Genomic DNA, 21523 nt, shown 5'->3' on the forward strand with positions numbered 1-21523 from the left:
CCTGTTGCTTTTCCAAGACCTGAAAGACTCTAGCCACCCATTAAAGGGAGACTCTCACAATGTACATTCTGTCCATTGTGCAAATTATGGAGCAGGAGAGGCTGAGCAGATGGATATATAGTTCTGTGGAAAAATACTAAGTATAACTTGGAATTTATTTATTTAAATCCCTGCTCATTCTGGGCTTAGGAGTCCAGTGGTCGGTCATACTCAGTGATTGACAGTTATCTAGGTATGCATGCTCATGAAGGGAAGTCTGTCAATCATCAAAGTGTAATGTTGTGTAAAAAAATGCATTAAAAAAAATCATGTTTATGGCTAAAAGTGGGACCCAAGCAGAGCCAAAGATGCACTACACCCTCTAAAAATAAAGGACGAAAAAGTGCGAGCTCATACGTGCCACTTATATTTATGACTTATATGCCTATATTATCATATAATGATCGAAAATCTCTTCAAACCAGATGCTAGTAAATAGCTGAGTCATGGAGTCGACAAAAAGTCTGATTAGGTGCAGGGGGTGATTAGATGTGTAACTGATTATCTTCTCATCCCTCTAGTACCAAAAAAATGGGGAACAAAATGTTACAATCAGAGAGCACGTATCCTCTCTAAATGGTCATAGGGGGAAAACATGAACAAAAGTTACTTGAAATGACTTTACAGATAAAGGATTGCATTAAAAGTCAGAGAAGTTCTAACTTAGGTTTATCGTCCCTTTAAAGCAAATATGTGCACCTATGGATAGAATTTTACAGTTAAATTGAATCAATCAACATAAAAAGTAAAGTAATTTTGCAATTACATCGTATTGTTTATCTTCTACTGATATGGAGTTACAGAACACATTATAGTCAAGAGCAGCATTTACAACGCTGCAGGCTTCAGAGCTGAAATCTCCTTGCTGGATCAATGTCTGCTTACTCAGGTGATTTTCATTCTGTGATATATGGTCTTTACACCAAACACTTTACAGTAATCTCATTAAGGAAAAACTCCCAAATAGCAAAGCATCTGTCAAGATTGCGGTTTCCAATAACAACCGGCAGAACTGTGAATGCAGCTCTGGAGTATAATACAGGCTGTATCTTAGGATAAGTACAAGGTAAGTCGTTCAATGTATTTACATTGTTACACAACTTTGTATGTGGATTTTGTGATGAGATTCGGAAGTAACACAAACCTTTAATCGAGGTTCACTGTTCAGTACTGTTTAATAGTCATTTGTGTGTATGAATTACCATTTTCAACAGCAATACAATGTGAGGCCGTGTTCAGTGCAGAGACACAAGGAAATCAAGTGCTCAGTTGTCAAATTTAATAGTACTTTATATTTTAGTTCATTATGGGTTTACACACCGCACCTACACCAGAACTATTAGCACACTTTCAAATAAGAAGAGCAATCTTCTTCTGTTTAAAACAATAAAGGACATTTGTCGCAGAGATGGGAAAGAAATCTTTTGCATTTCATGTTATGTTTCAGATATATAACTTTTACAGTATCTAGCGTTAGTACAGGAACTAAGAAAAAAGTAGATATACAAAATAAACCAAACTTTTTATATACTGTATATATACACAAACCAGTGCCTCTTCGCGTAACCTGCTTACACTTTAAACAATTTTATCACGGATGCAAAAAATGCGAGCAAAACAAAAACAAGTATAAATAAAAAAAAAAAAGGTGCAAAACTGCCATTCTACATCCGATTTCTACACGATATTGTAACTCCAAAGGAATGACACGTGCTTTGTGTTTAGCACCTACAGTGCAGATCTCCTACTGCTGTTCACGAGCCCTAGAAGTGGAGCTATTTGACAAAACCTCTCCTACGTGGGATAAAAAGGATAGACCAGTCTTCCCAAAGTTGCTGGAGATAGATTAGGGGTCTTCTGTTCAGGATCTCTCTCTGCACCGATGACCCTGCAACAGTCCATCAATGGCTCCAGTTTGCTCCTTTTGAGGCATTCAATGAATGTACCACGGGCCTCAGACAAGACAAGAGTTAACGGATTGACGAGTTAAATAGAAATTCTATAACAGTAGCTGTGAGGTGTGAGAGGTGAAATGAACAAACATCGCCAGAAAGACGAAAGCCAAGTGCTTTAAACCCGGGGTGGTCAAAGAAAGCAAAGCAAAAAGCCCCGTTCAGTGCTATAACATGCCTGTAGGAGAACAGGCTATCTCAAGACATTTGACTGCTTCTCAATGACCTTCTTCAGTATCTGTGGATTATCTTCAAAACCGAGTGTGTGCAACTCATAAATATGCTAGACGGAGCAGACAGCGCTTTGTCGTTGCAAGACGGCGTTGGCCGCTAGACAAACAACAACATACTAAGGTGGTCTTATTCGACTTCTGGTGGGTACAGAGATAACAGTCAACTGCTCTACACGTGAGGTTGGCAAGAGAGGCCCCTTTTGTCTCCTCGTATCTCAATTCTTTCTTAAATTAACTCAACCAGTAATCTCTACAGTTTTAGTACACAATAGTGATGTGTCTTGGCATTATTACATGGCCATATAATTTAATATTTGTGCCTAGGAAGGCTGAGCTTTTCTGGTTGATGGCCTATTACCCATGTGTTAGACCTACAGTAGCTCAAAATATTTCTCAATGCATTATACGACTATTAGGCTTTGACTATTAAAACATCATCTCAAGATGTAAAAAAAATAAAAATAAAAAAGCATGTGATGCAATAGTGTGAAGCCTAACGGATTCCTTTTGGTATTAACTGTATTAGGTCACTGGTGAAGATACATTAAGAACCACCACTGTTCAGCTCATGATTTCACGTCGTCCCTTAATGTGCTCAGTGTCATTATCTCGCATATGGACATAGGCCTAATGATTACCCATTATTTCATTGTTATCTTAAAAACTATTCCTTGTCATAGAACATTTAAAAAGGGCAAAATGGAACCCATAGAGTGTTGTGAGTATTACGGAAAGCTTTTCACTTCACCCTTCTCTTTTCTAGTTTCAGGATTCTTAATACGTGATCTCTGGAGGTGTTAATAGGGGGGCCAGAGATGCCTAATCGTACATATATCTGACAAGCACTGACTTACTACCATCCTGCCATGCTGCACTCCTGGTCCTCATACATATAGGCAAACCAAAATATCTGGCCAAGGAAGGCAACAGAAGGTGTCATGTTTTCATAAAGACTTAATTATTTTACAAGAGTTGGGGTGTTAAGAGGTCTCTTTTCCTTGCACGCCAGTGGCTGTTTTTATGGAGCTGATGGTCCTGTTGAACCAGGTCTTCTTTGCTGCTTGTACTTCATTGAAGGCCAGACCAAGATGGTGCTCCAGATCCTGTAATAGAACCATGTGAAACACATGAGAAGAGTTTAAATCTGACCATATAAATGAGATAGCTGATGGCAGATGTCAGGGAACAGTCGGGAGGCCCCATACACCTGAGATCGCTGGCTGATCATGCCGAAATTGGCGGGTGCGGATGACTTATCTCATATGCACTCATATGCATGGCTAGCTGTGTGTTTGCGATAACTTTGCTCAACCTACACTAATATATTATAAAACTGACTAAGTAGCAATTCGCTAATAAATGATTATTATAGGAATACGTCCATATACAAGCAGGAGAGATATGTCAATAAGCTCACTAGGCTTCAAATAACTTGAAGGGGTTGTCCGGTTTCACCAAATTATTTTTTTTGTAGAATTAAAAGTAATACAATTCTCCAATATACTTTCTCTATAAATTACTCTTGGTTTTCAATGTCTCTGCTTGTTGTTATTCAGTAGGGACCTTCATCGTTTACTTCTAGTGGATAAAATTCTGTCCATGGTCATGTGATGGACACACAGGTACTGAGATCAGTAGCAGAGACAGCTCTGATACACCTACTGTAACGAGCCCTGCACCTGTGTCCATGGCCGGCCTTGGATACGTTCGACCAGTGAGGTCGCACAGGGCGCCAGCCGCCACACTGCAAGAGGGACGCCAGCGGGTGTGTGTATCCCCGCGCCGTTGCAACTACCAGCGGGGATACACACACTAACTGCAGTCGCCTTTCCGCCCGGGCGCTTCTTAACTTAGTGGCCGTCGCTACCGCTGTAGCAGCCGCTGCGGCTGCTATAGCGGTAGCGACGGAACAATAGCCGAGCGGGGAGGTATCTCCCTGCTCTGCTATCTACTAGCGCCACTGTAGCTCCCTGAAGGAGCGGAATCCCCATGTGGCTGGGGATTCCGCTCCTGGAGCACTGCTTGATGTCTCTGTCCATATATGGACAGTGACATCAGGGGAAACTCCTGAAGCGGAATCCCCAGTCACAGCGTTGCAGACGCTATGACCGGGGATTCCACTCCAAGAGAAGCCAATGACGTCATGGACACAGATGACAGTGACAGCGTCAGCAACGCTGTGGACGGGGATTCCGCTTCAGGAGTTTCCCCTGATGTCACCGTCCATATATGGGCAGAGACATCAAGCAGCGCTCCAGGAGCAGAATCCCCGGCCACATGGGGATTCCGCTCCTTCAGGGAGCTACAGTGGCGCTATCTACACTGGAAGGGGTGTGTGTGGGGGGGGGGGGGTTCTATATACAAGGGGGCTGTGGGCTGTGTGGCACTACCTACAAAAAAGGACAACTGTGCAGGAGCACACAAAATACCCAGCTTTCCCAGCTATCAAATAAATGTGTGGAAATAAACTAAGATATAACTTTAAATAAAAGTTATATCTTAGTTTATTTGCACACATTTATTTGATAGCTGGGAAAGCTGGGTATTTTGTGTGCTCCTGCACAGTTGTCCTTTTTTGAATGTCTCTTGCCCGCCAGCTATCAGGGTCATTTCGTAGTTTTTGCACTACAAAGGGGTTGTGTGGCACTACCAACCAGGGGGCTGTGAGCTGTGTGGCACTACCAACAAGGGGGCGGTGGGGCGCTCCCTACCAGGGGGCGGTGGGGCGCTCCCTACCAGGGGGCGGTGGGGCGCTCCCTACCAGGGGGCGGTGGGGCGCTCCCTACCAGGAGGCGGTGGGGCGCTCCCTACCAGGAGGCGGTGGGGCGCTCTCTACCAGGGGGCGGTGGGGCGCTCCCTACCAGGGGGCGGTGGGGCGCTCCCTACCAGGGGGCGGTGGGGCGCTCCCTACCAGGGGGCGGTGGGGCGCTCCCTACAAGGGGGCGGTGGAGCGCTACCTACAAGGGGGCTGTCTGGCGCTACCTACAAGGGGGCTGTCTGGCGCTACCTACAAGGGGGCTGTCTGGCGCTACCTACAAGGGGGCTGTCTGGCGCTACCTACAAGGGGGCTGTCTGGCGCTACCTACAAGGGGGCTGTCTGGCGCTACCTACAAGGGGGCTGTCTGGCGCTACCTACAAGGGGGCTGTCTGGCGCTACCTACAAGGGGGCTGTCTGGCGCTACCCACAAGGGGGTTGTGTGGCGCTACCCACAAGGGGCTGTGTGGCGCTACCCACGAGGGGGCTGTGTGGTGCTACCCACGAGGGGGCTGTGTGGTGCTACCCACGAGGGGGCTGTGTGGTGCTACCCACGAGGGGGCTGTGTGGTGCTACCCACGAGGGGGCTGTGTGGTGCTACCCACGAGGGGGTTGTGTGGTGCTACCCACAAGGGGTTGTGTGGTGCTACCCACAAGGGGCTGTGTGGCGCTACCTACAGGGGGAATCTGTGAGTGGTGGGCTGATGGTCATTTTACGGTGAGTGGTGGGCTGATGGTCATTTTACTGTGAGTGGGGGGGCTGATGGTCATTTTACTGTGAGTGGTGGGCTGATGGTCATTTTACTGTGAGTGGCGGGGGGGGGCTGATGGTGTTCAAGTGGTTTCCGCCTCTGACCTCCAATTGAAATTAACAGGAGGCAGAAAATACCTGCGGCGCTCGTTTGGAGCTTTTTTTCCTGCGTCTTTTGCATTCGCTTCAACAGCTTAAGAAAAAACACAAAAAAAAGGTCACACAACGCTGTCAGTTGCTGAAGGAATTTTGAGGCAGATTTTTTTTGCCTTACAAAAAACGTGTGTGAACCCTACGAGTGTAGTGCTGGTTGTTAGCAGTTTTCGGTCTTTCTCTAAACAATTTTTGGTAGGGGGGCCCTGAGCAAATGTTATTTTTCCAGTGCTGCCTCGAGTCTGAAAAGGTTGGGAAACTCTGTACTAGGCTACAGGATCCCGTCATGGAGCAGCTCAGTTCGTCATGGGAACGGGGTCTAGGTGAGTACAATTTTTGTTTTGTTTGGGGGCACTGTCTACAAGGGGGAGGTGGGAGACTGTATGGCACTGTCTACAAGGGGGAGGTGGGGGACTGTATGGCACTGTCTACAAGGGGGAGGTGGTGGACTGTATGGCACTGTCTACAAGGGGGTGGTGGGGGGCTGTATGGCACGATCTACAAAAAGGAGGTGGGGGATTATGGCACTGTCTACAGGGAGGCTATATGGCAAAATCTACAGGGGGGCACTGTACTGTGTGGGGGCCACTAAGCGGACATTATACTGTGTAGGGGTACTACAGGTGGCATAATACTGTGGGCACAATTAGAGGACAAAATACTGTGTCCTTGAAGGGGTTGTAATATATTAAATATTATTATTATACTGTATGGGGGCACTAAAGGGGCATTATAATTTTTTTACGAGGCATTTTTTTTGAATGATGGGGTGGGGCGCCGAAAGATCATTTCGCACAGGGCGCCATCTATCCTACGGCCGGCCCTGCCTGTGTCTCCATCACATGACCATGGGCAGAATTGCATCCACTGGAAGTAATCACTGAAGGTCCCTACTGAATAACAACAAGCAGAGATCTCAAAAACTGTAAGGAATTAATACAGAAAGTATATAGGAAAATGGTATAACCTTTAATTACACAAAAAATAACAAATTTTGCCTAAACCGTTCAACCCCTTTAAATTCCCTGACTGTACCCTTGAAATCTATCATTAGACTAGTGTCAGGTATCTGTCCTATTTTATAGCTGGCATTGCTTTCTATCGTGTAAAGATAACATTGATAGAAAATCCTGAGAGTTACCACCATTCCTTATTGATGGTTTACCTGTATCTTACACTCTGCTTCTACCAGTTGAAGTTTGGTTTGAGCCAATTCTAGCTCCATTTCCCGTAGTTGGTTCTTCAGAGTCTCCTTTTCCTCATCTGTGTCTTCCTCGGAAGAGTTCTCCTTTTTAGTACTGACCAACTTCACTCTTCCTTCTGTATTGAAGAATTCCCTGCAGCGTTCACAACCTTCTACCTTTTGCTGAGTATTAAAAAGACAGCAAAGAATTATGGGAATCATGATCGTTTTTTACTTGGCTGTTTCTGTAATGGTCCATAGCCCATAATGGAGAGTGCCATGCTCAGTTAATTCTCTCCTAATTCTAATTAATAGGACCTGTGCATGATCCTCTCTGGGCGTTGTGCGGTTGCCTTGGCAACTGTGCCGCCCAGCGTGCAGGAGCGTCTCTACATACCCGATGTCAGTTCAGGAGAGAGAGTACAACTGAAGATACACTTTAAAGGTACAACATAGGACCCCCCCATTCCCTCAATAGGCGAGGGTCTCAGCTATGGGTCCCCCTGTCTGGCATTTATTGCATTTCTTCGTAATATGTTAAAAACACCTAAAGTCGCAATGATACTTTTTTGTTACCATTTACTTCAGAACATTTGCTACTTGTATTTCTGAAAATGCAGGTGATAAAAAAAATATATATAATTATTAATTTTAATGGATAACAGACTTTCTTTTACTAATAATATATTTTCTTTGTGTATTTAAAAGGTACCTTGGCAAATATATTAGAGACCTGAATTATGTGTAATATGGGGTCCTCCAAGTACAAATTGGCAGATACACTCCATTCAGATTCCCGACATCTGCCTATAGAGGCCTACAGTATTCATATGTGACGCAGGTACAGAGTGTTGTAAAAAAGGAACCGGTCTGTAGCCATTTAACAAGCAGCAGTATATTTTTTTTTGCCACAGGAGCAATTATAGTAATGAAGGTATATTAGGGAACTGCACGTGATGAAATACTCTAATATCCAAAGTTCAATTAGTCTGCGAACTTACCCGAATTTTTTCAATTTCAGCTTTGTTGGCAGACTGCTGCTTTTCTAGTCGATCACTCAGCTGGGAACATATCTGCAAATGAACAAAAGTTTGGAATATAGGGATTTTCCACCATCCAAAGTACCATATATGTATTTAGAGGACATCCCCTAAAATAATGATCACCAGTCCTTGCCTCACCCTCTTGCGAATAAATTATATTCAGACACTTAGGGGAAATCTGACTGACAATACGGCACCCATTACAACACCTAAATGGCTGTCACCCAACTATATGCCGATTTCAAAGGGGTTGTCCTACAAAAAATAGTTTGTATTTCAATTAACCCCTTTCCACCACTTATATGTAGCTGAATGTCTTAGCTGCCTAAGCCCCGTGCAGCCAAGGCGTATATTTCTACTGTCCTTACTTTAATAGCAGATCCTGCTATACAGCACGCTGCCATTAAAAAGATTGGGCTAACACAGTCAGCCTGACTCTTCTGTGATAACAGGGATCTGAAATGATCAGCTGGAAAAAAAGTGTTAAAAATGCTAAATAAATCAGTAAAAAAATTAAATATAAATATTTTAAAAAATATAAATGAATACAAAATAAAAATGAAATCAGATAAATAGATACTTGCACAATTAAAAATATTACGAAAAAATCCTTTTCCCCAAGCACTCGTATAGTCAGGGGCACCCCTCTATGACGCGTTACTTGGGCGTCATGCACCTATGTAATTATGCGTCAATATCATGCTAAACATGATACCCCAAATTTACACAAATAATTAAATCGGCACTATTTTCTGTCTCTCTCGTCCTGCCCTATCTGTCCTTGGCCACCTAAAATAGAAAAAATTGGTACTTCGCACCTGATGAAGGTACTTTAGCCTGATGAAGACGCCGGTTCGGCGTAGAAACGCGTAGTCCGTTTTATGTTTGTTCTAATAAATGTAGTCTTGTTTTGAACTACTGGATTGTCCTCTATTGGATGTTACCAGCGCTATTTTTTGGAAGCTCCATTTTTTTGCATATATATATATATATATTGATCCTCTAATGTCTGTAATGCAATGTAAGTAACCGGAAAGAGGATCTGTCAACTGCATAAAGAACTGAGCAGACATTTACAGCACTTACGGTAACTCATTTACTAGGAATCAGTGACATCAGTGTGAGACCGGACTTATTTAGTATTCTGACCGCTCGGTTTATTTCTGTACTTTTTCTAAATCATCGTCTAAGCTTTTTGTGGCTTACATTGTTTAAGCACAGCAAAGATACTTTTTTCATATGAATAATGAATGTTTTCATCACCCACTCAGAACACAAATGTCTGCAGTAAATATCCACAGCATGTCCTGTCTGGTTGTGTCAAATAAGACACTCAGCAGTTGACCTAGTTTTCTGAGTTTGAGTTGATTTTCTGAAGTTCCAATAGATGGCAAAATTTTACATGTGTGGACAACGGTCAAAAGAAGTGATGACCGCTATTTATCAACAGGACAAATTAATATTACTCTTCACTGACAAATATGAAGCGTCCCACAAAATACAAAAAAACAGATAGCTCCTAATAGATCCGGCCTATGATCAACTAGGTATGATAAACAAGTCATATGTTTAGCTGATCATACACATGGAAAAACGTTGGCCGGAATGACAGTCTTCGACTGTTTGTGCAAAGTGTCGAACATAAATAAATGGCTGATAATAGATAGACAATCTGTTTGAATTTGTATCTGCCATGTTGGATCATCTTGGGGCACGATTTGCCGATTAATGGCTGAGGTGACCTAAATAAAGGAGAAGTTTACTTTGCCCCAACTGCATCTGTCTGTTTGGCTGTGCATGGTTGTTGTAAATGTCGGTGGGTCCTCTGGGACCCACACCCATCTCTAGAACAGGGACCCCTAAACCCCGTCCTAGCTTTATGTGCTCAAGCGGACTCCCAGCTACTTCCTGATCACATGGTCAGGAGTTACGGAAACAGCGTAGCATGTGCCCAAAATTGACACAGGGCAGTCTGCAGAAGTGCCGATGACACATATTGATGACATCACAAGGACTTCTCCAGGGAACATGGAGCCAGGTGTAAAACTTACTTGAAGTATACAACGTGAGTGCACTTGGCACTTCATATCTCCCTTTCGATATGCCACAAACCTGGGAAAACCTGTGTAAAGTTGATATCTGCTTTAAGCAAAACCTTGTTTGTTAGAGGGGTCTCCCTGATCCCAGTATGTCCCACTGTTAGGACCCCCAGCAATCAGTTGTACTCTGCGGCAACCTTGCAAGAAATGCTCAATTTCCCTGCAGTGGCGCTACAAGGTAAAAGAAGCATTACACAGTTGAAGTCAATGAGCTGTCTGGACAAACGTATTGTGTCCTCCAGAGCGACAGGCGCTCTTTGTAGCCGCTCTCTGATCTGAGTTAGTAAAGGAGGGTCCTAAACGCTGGATCCCACTCTATTAACTCAGAAATCTGTAATATGGATTCCGAAAATGGGTTTTCTAAATGAGGCAACCCCATTAATTGTGTGGATATCCATGTGATCCGTATTTACACAACATGTGAACTGACCCTAAACGCCAAACCCCTTGCCGATGCGTGGATAAATTGTCTTGCATAGAACTGGTCCTTGACGCAAAAAAGGTTGGGGACCACTGATGTAGAATATTTAAAGCTCTGTATCAGGAAAACAGAGATGTAACTGCTATAAAAATATATACAAAAATTATTCAGCTCAGAAATTTGAATCTATTTTTAAAAAAAAAAAATAATAATTAGCAAAGGGTGGAGATTCACTTAAAGTCACGTGTCAAACGTAAAGGAAACCCTACACATCATCTGAAGCATTAATGTGCTGCATATGGGCCCTGTAACTTGCCCCTCACATGCTCATCATTCCACAGATATGATGTTCACCAATTACTTTAGGGTATTTTAGTACGGATGTATTCACCAGCTCAGTCTTATTATCCCACTTTAAACAGAAGTGTTGTTTTTGGGATTTCAGTAGTAAGGGATTTACTTTAATAAGATCTTGTTGCTCCAGAATCCTCTATCCACAGTTTTCTACAAACACGGATTATATTTTCTGTTCTGATCAGTATCTAACTCACCCAACCGTCATTTTTCTTGATGTCCAGATGGTCCACTTTAGAAAATGTTGACATGCTACAATTCAGAGTGCTGAAATAAGTAGCTGTTTAGATTGACTGCCGCTGATGCACGCTTGACTAGACGTACAGCAATTTAGAAAGGATATGATATGACTGTACACTATATTTCATAAGAGTATTTAAATCCCGGTGCATTCAGAAGTGCACAGAAAATAACAGCTCCCTCAGTGGTTTATTAGTCCACAGCTTACATGGGCAGAATTGAGTCTCCTTATATAAGAGGTTTCCTTGGAGTACCTAGTAACAGATAGCACTTCCAGGGAATGAGAGAAATCATTGCTCTTTATATTTCTGCAGTCAGTTTATAAGTTATAGGGAAGGTATTCTTCGTCCAGAGAGACCGGGAACTAACCTGCTTTACTTGACTTTAATAAACAGCTCAAATTCTAGCATGTGTGGTCAGGCACCCATCATATCAAGCGACCAGACACCATTAAATTAGAAATTTTACCAGCAACATTTTTAAATCACTGGTTAATGGCGTAAATAGGCACGGGTTTCCAAAAAGGTCTACAAATTACTGTGTGCCATCCTCCCTCACTCCGGGCTCATTCAGCCACATGAATACGCTTATTCTCTCATCCCTTGGTCGAACTTGATGGACTATGTATTTTTTCAACCGTACTATGTAACTATGTAATACTGCTGGACATCAACATCAAGTATCCAGGGGACATCTGCTGGAGACATGGCGTAACCTTGCTGCAGCACTGAAGTCAGTAAGAAACCCAACGTACCGTATTTTTCGGACTATAAAACACAGTTTTTAGCAAGAATAAACCTTGCTAAAAGTCCCTGGCGTCTTATAGTTGGCAGTCAAGGGACCGGGCAGCGGCGGGCCCCCTGACCGCTTCTTACTTAACCCCTTCCCGACCCATGATTTGCCGGCACATCATAGTGCGGGAAGGGGATGATGTTTGAAGCGGAGTAGGCTCACTCGTTGAGCACGCTCCATACACTGCAGGTGTCAGCTGTGTTTTACAGCTGACACGCTGCTCTAACGACCAGGGATAGCGATGGCGCTGTTCCTGGCCGTTTAACTAGTTAAATGCCGCGGTCAATAGCGACCGCGGCATTTATACGGGTCTTCCCATGAAGGACATTTATGACATATCCACAGGTTATGTCATAAATGTTAGATAAATGCGGGTCCCACCTCTGGGACCCACATCTATCTCTAGAACGGGGCCCCCTAAACCCCGTTCTATCTTACTCGGCTCCGCTGCCTCCCGGCCACTTCCTGGTTAGGTGGTCGGGAGTTACGGAAACAGCAGAGTGCTTGCTGAGCTACGCGGTTTCTGTAAATCCCATAGAAGTGAATGGGAGTTACGGAAACAGCAAGCACAGCAAGCTACGCTGTTTCCGGAACTCGGTAGCTACGAAAACAGTGTGCATGGTTGACTTACGTAAACAGCATAACTCGCTGAGCTACACGGTTTCTGTAACTGCCATTCACTACTATGGGAGTTACGGAAACAGCGTAGCTTAGCGAGTTAAGCTGTTTCCATAACTCCTCCATGTTTTGCAGTGTATTGTACCAGCGATCATTAGATCCTAGGGGAACTAACAAAATGTGTAAAAAAAAAAAAAGAAAGTTAGATACATTTTCAGGAGTTTTTTTTTAAAGATTTTTAAAAATAAAAAATAAATCGCTAAAACATAAAAAATTATAGACACATTCACTCTCTTCTACAGACTAAATGGAATTAATAAAGCGAACATGAAATACATAAGACATCCCCTTTAACCAATCACACCTTAAGGGTATGTTCACACGTAGTCAACAAAAACGTCTGAAAATCCAGAGCTGTTTTCAAGGGAAAACAGACCCTGCTTTTCAGACGTTTTTTTACCAACTCGCACTTTTCACGCCGTTTTCGCGGCGTTTTTTACGTCCGTTTTTGGAGCTGTTTTCATTGGAGTCTATGAGAAAACGGCTCCAAAAACGTCCAAAGAAGTGTCCTGCACTTCTTTTGACGAGGCTGTATTTTTACGCGTCGTCGTTTGACAGCTGTCAAACGACGACGCGTAAATAACAGGTCGTCTGCACAGTACGTCGGCAAACCCATTCAAATGAATGGACAGATGTTTGCCGACGTATTGTAGCCCTATTTTCAGACGTAAAACGAGGCAAAATACGCCTCGTATACGTCTGAAATTTGGCCGTGTGAACATACCCTAACAGCTCCCGGTCACTGCTTCTGTAAAATATAGAAGACTACGTACCCACGGCTATTATCTAGCGTCCGTACTCCCACATCATTTTCTATTTAGGACTTCAGCTACTTTCTAGATGTATAAGGGTATGTTCACACGCGTACGTCCGTTACGGCTGAAATTACGGAGCTGTTTTCAGGAGAAAACAGCTCCTGAATTTCTGACGTAATGGCATGTGCAGGCGTTTTTCTCAGCGTCCATTACGGACGTAATTGGAGCTGTTTTTCTATGGAGTCAATGGAAAACGGCTCCAATTACTTCCCAAGAAGTGACAGGCACTTCTTTGACGAGGGCGTCTTTTTTACGCGCCATCTTTTGACAGCGGCGCGTAAAAAAAATGACCGTCGGCACAGTACATCGTAAAACCCATTCAAATGAATGGGCAGATGTTTGCCGACGCTTTCAAGCAGTATTTTCTACCGTAATTCCAGGCGTAAAATGGCTGAATTACGTCCGTAAATAGGGCGTGTGAACATACCCTTAAACTTCAGTGAATGTCTTTTTAAGTAACTTGTCATCTTTAAACAGTGGTGGTGACCACGCTACATCTACTGTACATACAATCTTATATGATCTTTAGACGATGATGCGCTTTCAAACCGTTGTTAACCTTAGACGTCTTATGAAATGATTTATTAATACAGAGATTATGTTTAATAAATCATAAATAAGAAAACACAAGAAAGTCCTGTGTACTGTTAGTGAATAGCGCATTTTCTTTAATAACAAAATGTCATGAAAAAGAATATATTTATGCCATTCAAAAGTTCTCATTTAATATTCATTCTCTATTGGGTATCTCGAGCATGAATAAGTAATAAAGGCCGAACCCCAGAAAATGAGGCATGGAACAATTTCATAGTCCCTAAAGAAAATTACATAGGTAGAGAAAAATTACCATAACCCGTCCTTAGGACGACCAAGGTGAGGAATGATCTGAAACTTAGACATACTTACGTTCTCTCAGGATCTGAGGGTCCTCAGTACTCCAATATCCTAAAGTAAAAATTCTGATGGCAGATATTGCCAATGGCGTGCAACATTATTGTCAGTGTGCAGCACTGTTAATATCAGGTAGGTACTTTGGAGCTCCTTGAAGCGGTGGCCGTTGTGGACCTGATAATCACGTAATGTGCCTTTAAACAGCTGGCCTAAATATATTGTGAAAAATTCTTTCTATGCTCACATAGATTTTTTAGGCAGTTGCAAATTGGTTAAAAATTTTAAAAAAAATCTTTTGTTTACTGAGCAATGCCTGACTGTTGAGTAAGAAGTAAAAGACTTCACACAAGTGAGAACTTATAATATAAAAGTCTACATAGAATGTCCGCGAACGTATAAATATCACAGAGCAAAAGGGTTCATTGTTATCCTAACAAAATGGGCCTAGATACTGTGGGAAAGAATTACTATTCAAAATGCCCAAAAATTTGGCTCAAATTTACATTCCGTGCGCCACAATTATCAGAGGGGTTGTCCAGTCATAAGAAATTGATGGCCTATCCTCAGGATAGGCCATCAATATCTGATTGGTGGGGCTCCGATTAGTGGCACCCCAGCAGATCAGCTGTTTCCACAGTACCGTGGCACTTGTACGAGCGGCTTCAACATTTATCTGCACGTACTGTGAATCGCTGATACACTTGTAGCAGAAGTTCACAGTATTACAGCCTTCTCCTATACACTTGAATGGGAGAAGGCTGTAATACCGTGAACCGCCGCTACAAGTGTGTCGGCGATTCACAGTACGAGAAGGTAAGGAATAAAGGGGAAGCAGCGCTCATAGAATCGCTGTGACCCCTTCAAAAAAAGCTGATTTTCTCAGTAGGAGTAGGGGCACTCTTTTGTGCCTCATTTGACAAAGGGCGTAGCTTAAGAGGAAAGGGGACATGGCTTAAAATGAACCACATTGTGTAAAAAGTTTTGGTGCAAAAAAGTTGGTATAATGTAAGCCAACCAAGCGGTAGCATAAAGTTAGACAAAAGCATCTAAAGATGTGGCAAATTTATCATACATCATGAGCCACTGTGATAAATTTGGCACATCTAGTCTAGTTCTAAGCTGTCTAAGTTTAAGACAGTATTCGTAAATCTGCCCATGTGTGGGCTTGTAAAGATAGTAAGATAGTAAGCCCCATTACAGACAGGCACAGATGCGAGTGCATTATTTATACAGAGCGGCACAATCTAAATAACAGGAATTTAAAGAAGAACTCCCATGAAATTTATTTCTTTGCCCGTTTTTAATGGCCATTTTGGATATGTAAATTGTATTTATTTGCTCACCGAGAGTCTATTAAAGAAGATGCAGGCTCCATTTGGTTCTCCCGTGCGGTCACGTGTTCTGTAAACTGACTTGCCGATTCACACAGTGTCTTATGTGTGGATCGGTAGCCATTTTCTCTATGTAAGTCTAAAAACGAGCAAATTAATAAAAAATGTCATGGGAGTGCTTCTTTAAAGAACAGAGTGTTGCACCTAAGGGGCGGTGCATGACTTTCTTTGGTGTTTATTGAATCCCTGTGTCAAGCTCCATCCCCTCAGAAACTCGGCATAACGAAGTATAATTTTTGCCTGGACCGTTCCTTTAAAAAAGTATATACACCAATGAAATACACTGCAACGTAAGCAAACCTCACAAATCAGAATATGTAGAGAATAACAAGAAGTATACCTGTTTGTAATCTCCAATAATAGAGCTGTTCTTCTTTATTTCAGATTCTGCTTTATCAAGTTCTCTTCGGCACATTTCCTTCAACTGCAAAACAACATAAATAGATGTAGGTTACAATTCTAGTAGACATGTGATTTTGCAGCCATGGTGTACCACAACAGCCGTGATGTTAAAATAGATCCTACAAAAAAAAAAAGCAATGTTAAAGGTTTTTTTTCATGAAGTCAACCTCTTTTAAAAAAGAAGTCGATATGTGGACGCACGCAGTCCACAAGAGGGACTCCACGTTCTGGCGCATTTGGGAACCCCCATGACCTATGGACAGGGGTATTCTTCATAAGACAAACCCCTTTAAACACTTGTAGATTTCAAGTACAAGTAGTAGGTGCTTGAAGACCAAAACAAACGGCAAAATGGAAAATGATTATAAAAACTACAAGTCAAGCCAATACTACGGCAACTTCTACTTAACACAGTTTATCAACCATATTTCACTGCAAGATAATAAAAACATTTTCCACCGTTGCTTCTGTGTGTGTTGTGTAGATCGTTGTTGAAAGCCTAAAACCTGAAAACTGGTATACAAATATGAATTAGGCCAAAACTTCCATCCCCACGGCCAAAACTTCATCCTCACTATGATCTATAGTGGTGTTTGGCAATGTTCTCAGATTGGCAAATGGCCGTAGTTGCCCCTGTGCCTGCAGAACTAATAGAGAGGACAAGGAAGACACCAGTATATTTCTTCCTCAGACTAACACTGGCTCGGCAGGGTCAAAAAGCCTCGTATGACTAAAGAAACTTGATGGACCGGTGTCTTTTTCAACCTTATCAGCTATGTAACTATCTTTACAAGATATTTGAGAGCTTAGCAGAAAGTGAAGTACCTTACTCAACAATATGACAACCATCGCCAAAGGAATTCTGACCTGCAGTTTGTGGACAATGTACTGGGGTACTCATTTCCGCCAACAGATAGATTCATGGGCGGCCAACTTCTCGAAAGCAAAGACTTATGTAAATCTCTGAAAGCTCTCCAGCACATACGAAATGTCTCAAATGGGAAAATTCCTTTCCATGGGAAGGGTTAAGTGTGACATCATTACATATTGGATTTTCAGGTTAGGCAGTCAGCTCTTCCAGAGAGATACACAATATCCACCGGGTGTAACAAAGCAGTAGGGTAATTGAGTACTTGGGTGTAAACCGCACACAATTGAGGTCAAATTGTAAATTATATGTAGCATGTCCAGCTAGCATGATAGAAAATCCCTACCTGACCAGCCTCTTCTTCAAGTCGTCGCTTTTCCTCTTCTGAATCGATCAATTTTTGCTTAGTCATCAGCAATTCTTTATTCAGGGCATCTGCCTTTTCCTCTGCCTGAAAAACAGAGCCCGATTATCATTAGCATGCTTTATGTATATTTATTATAGGTGTCTGAGCTCTTTAAAAGGGTTGTGTCATAATTCGAATAATTGCCATTTTCAAAACTTCGGCTTGCTGTTGGTGAATAGAAACATTCTTGTTTGCAATAAGTGCCTTAAGTTCTTGCTCACAGCTGAGAGTTTGTTCAATGAGATCCCACAGGTCCCTAAAATGTTTGTTTTAGTTGTTAGCTTAGGATTTTAGACCAAAATCAAATATGTCACATTTATAGAACACATCAAAACACCTTAGTGCATAAAGAGCCATGTGGCAGTGATCTGGTTCTTAGCCGGTCATATGTTTCTGACCTTTGTGTCATGTCTGCCAACAGCTGGGGAGCCACATGCACAGGCCTGAGAACTGGCCGTGGTTGGGAAATACGAATTTACGCAATCTTTGCACTAAACACAGAAGCACAAATCTCTTTCCTATCCTGGTCTCCAGACTGACAGTGCATACATAAACTGATACCTTGTAACAAACTTTCAGCTGTGTGAGCAGCACACAAGTTTTCAGTCTATGATGTAAATAAGAATGCTTCCATTTATTCACAGAAAACAGAGACTGTGAAAATAGTCCTGATCTGAAACATAAAAAAATTGCATGACATCGTATGTAAATTATGCCTAACCACTGTATAATGAGACGTAATAAATGTGCTTGTGTACATGGGATTCCCCTCGTTCATGACATAGGAGGGGCAGAACACCCTGTCAAATGCATCAGGAGACAAGTGCACGGATCTTGTGAGAGGCAGAGACCCGTCAACTTGAGCTATGAGAACAGGCCAGCGTATGACAGGGATAATCGGCAGAAGCTACAGAGTGCGGTAGAGTGGTTTTAAATGGAGTTAATATTCAGTCAAATATTAAGGAGCTACAAGAGCTTGGAATTATAAAAAGTCAAAGTTCAGTCAGTAGAAGACTGGGATCGCAAGCTGTTGAATAAAGATATGGCAACGAATCGAGAAATTTCAATCTATGTTACTTCGTAATATTGATTTTACACATTCCGATACTGGCCAGAAAAACTAGCACCGACCGACGTACCGGCATCCCGGCCGACGTACCGGCACCTCGACCGACGTACCGGCACACCGACCGACGTACCGGCACACCGACCGACGTACCGGCACACCGACCGACGTACCGGCACACCGGCCGACGTACCGGCACACCGACCGACGTACCGGCACACCGACCGACGTACCGGCACACCTACCGACGTACCGGCACAGCGATCGATGTACCAGCGTTCATTAGCTCCATTCACAAGGACAACGATGGTTAACGTATGGGAAGTAACGATCTTTAATACGATCGTTCGTCTCTATGTATTTGCATCATGTCAGCAGCACCACCCTTGTTTACACAGGGAGACGTGCTGTCGGCTAGCGGTCATTATTTTTGCTGCAAAAGAGATTCGATCAACAGATGTACGAATGTTTACTCGTACATCAGCTGATCGTTGCCTGTTTACACAGGGTAATGATTGGAAATGAGCGTACAAATGAACGCTGGTTTGCCCGGTCATTGGCCCGTGTAAAAGGCTCTCAACTAATTGGTAAAAGGAGAAGAGAAACTCAGCTCGGCTTTAAAAAAAATGTAAAGGGGTTGTATGAGATTAGAAAAAAACAGTACAAAACACGGGGAGAACATACAAACTGCATGCAGATGTTCCCCTTGGTTGGATTTGAACTAAGGACCTGAGTGCTACATGACAACAGTGTCTCCTCATATGTTTTTTATTGGGTATTGTCAAAATTAGCCATTACTTTTCAATGTAGACAACCCTTTTAACGTAGTTCCCAATCACAGCTTCATCCGTATTTATCCTCAAAATACACGAGTATATATAGTATATAGATATGTTTCTTACATTATCCAAGTCCTTACGCAGGGCGATCTTGCTGGTTACCAGTTCATGGGCCAAATCATCATTTTCTTGCTCCAACCTCATGTTTGCTTCCTGGAGCCGTCTGTTTTCACGCTAGAAAAAAAAACAAAAAACCTTATTTAGATTAGCAGAAAGTTTTAAGACTTGGGTGTAAGTACAGGTATATATTGTAGGTTATATTTCCATAGGCTGTCAAGGTAAAAATCATTAAGTTCCACCAAGCTTTGTTAGGACCTGGTGTTAACCTGAACGAGCATATAACTTGTCTGGCTGCCGAGGGTACATATTAACTATACCAGGCTCAGCGATGGGAAATAAGTAACATGCTGATCACATTTACTTAGACAGACATATAATGAATATAGGGGAAGTATCTTCTTGTGGTTTTAATGGACAATAAACGATAGCATTCGATCTATTCATCTGTTATTATGCATTTACCACTAATGAACGGCAGAGCTCAGAAAGGCAGGAGCGCTATTTGGCATGTACGGTAGATTTTGCTGGATTGGTTTCTGGGCGCCTTGTCATATTTGCAGAGCTTCTGAGGTACAAGTACAGAGGAAACCCCTTAAACGTGACCCCATTTTAGAAACTAGACCCCTTGCGGAATTCATTGTAGTTTTTATGGGGCGCATGTGACATTTTGATCAGTTTTTACTCTATTTTTTTTAAGAGTCATGGTGACTAAAAAAACAGCAATTCTATTGTTTTTTATTTACAGCATTCACCGTGCGCTATAAATGACACATTCACTTTATTCTGCGCGGCGATACGATTACGGCGATACCATAGGTTTATAGTTTTTTTTATGTCTTATGGCGTTTGCACAATAAAATACTTGTGTTGCCATATTCTCAGAGCCATAACTTTTTAATTTTTCCATTAAGAAAGCCGTGTGAGGAATTTGTTTTTTGCGTAATGAACTGTAGTTCCGATCATCGCCATTTTTAGGCACATGCGACTTTTTGAATGCTTTTTATTCCTTTTTTTGGGAGGTGAAGTGACAAAAAAAATTTAGATTTTGGTACGGTTTATTATTATTTTATTTTACGGCGTTCACCGTTCGGGATAAATAACAAAATACTTTTGTAGTTCAGGTCGCTACGGACGCGGCGATACCAATTATGTATAGTTTATTTATTTCATTTTTTTAATAATAAAGGACTAATAAGAGAAAAAGAGGGATATTTACTTTTATTACTTCTAAACGTATTTTTATACAACTTTTTTTTAGTCCTACTAGGGGACCTGAAGGCAGGACACCCTGATCGCAATTATAATACACTGTACTACATGCGTAGTGCAGTGTATAAGAGTTGTTAACTACTCACTGACAGCAAGCATAGTGGGTCCTGACTTTGTCAGTACCCAATAGGCTTCCATAGATGGCATAGCTGGAGTCCATTGTTAGGCCTCCGGTTGCCATGGAAACCATCAGCGCCCGCGATAATATTGCGGGACTTTGATGGTGCTTTAACCCCTAAGAAGCTACGATCGCTACTGAACGCGGTTTCTAAGGGGGTTAATCATGGGGGGCCACCGCGATTGGTCCCTGCTGGAGGAGCTGCGGCAACTGATGTATGAGACAGCAGTTGTCACAGCTCCTGTACGTGCCGGGAGGGGGGCTGGAATGGCCATTAGACCCGTGACGTACTATTAGGTCATGGAGCGCGAACGATACACTCATCATGACCTAATAGTACGTCCAGAAGCGGGAAGAGGTTAAGGCCTATAATAGGCCGCAACCTTAAAGAGCAACTGTCATTTCATAAAACTTTTGACATGTCTCTACTTGAAGAAGTTGAAACCTGGCTCAGCTATGAGCCCGTCCACTGCTAACTCTTTCTTTCCAAGAAGAGTCAAGGTGAGCCAAAGTTATCCCATTATAGCAGTTGGCTGAGCGCTTCTGCCCCTTCACTTCCAGAAATTGGTGGGGCTCTCAACACCCAGACCTGCACTGATCAAAACTTCTAACGCGTCACTATGACATGTCAAAAATGGCATGAAATAACAGTTACACTTTAAGGGGCTAAAATAACTGTAAGGCTATGCCCACACTGCTGTCAAA

General features: G+C 42.5%; 1 protein-coding gene across 1 annotated transcript in view; it reads right to left on the minus strand.

The window, feature by feature from the left end:
- Nucleotides 1-1308: 1308 nt before the first annotated feature.
- RABGAP1 (RAB GTPase activating protein 1) overlaps nucleotides 1309-21523 on the minus strand; it is a 163926-nt gene continuing 143711 nt past the window's right edge. Inside the window, exons 21-26 of the mRNA XM_075835522.1 lie at nucleotides 19435-19545; nucleotides 17407-17511; nucleotides 16131-16214; nucleotides 8068-8139; nucleotides 7049-7249; nucleotides 1309-3327 (exon numbers count right to left, since the gene is read on the minus strand). Of these exons, the coding sequence (XP_075691637.1) occupies nucleotides 3205-3327; nucleotides 7049-7249; nucleotides 8068-8139; nucleotides 16131-16214; nucleotides 17407-17511; nucleotides 19435-19545 (696 nt within the window). The 3' untranslated portion in view covers nucleotides 1309-3204. The remainder of the gene's footprint in view (nucleotides 3328-7048; nucleotides 7250-8067; nucleotides 8140-16130; nucleotides 16215-17406; nucleotides 17512-19434; nucleotides 19546-21523) is intronic.

Source organism: Rhinoderma darwinii, chromosome 8, assembly GCF_050947455.1.
Source record: "Rhinoderma darwinii isolate aRhiDar2 chromosome 8, aRhiDar2.hap1, whole genome shotgun sequence".
Lineage (NCBI taxonomy): Eukaryota > Metazoa > Chordata > Amphibia > Anura > Rhinodermatidae > Rhinoderma > Rhinoderma darwinii.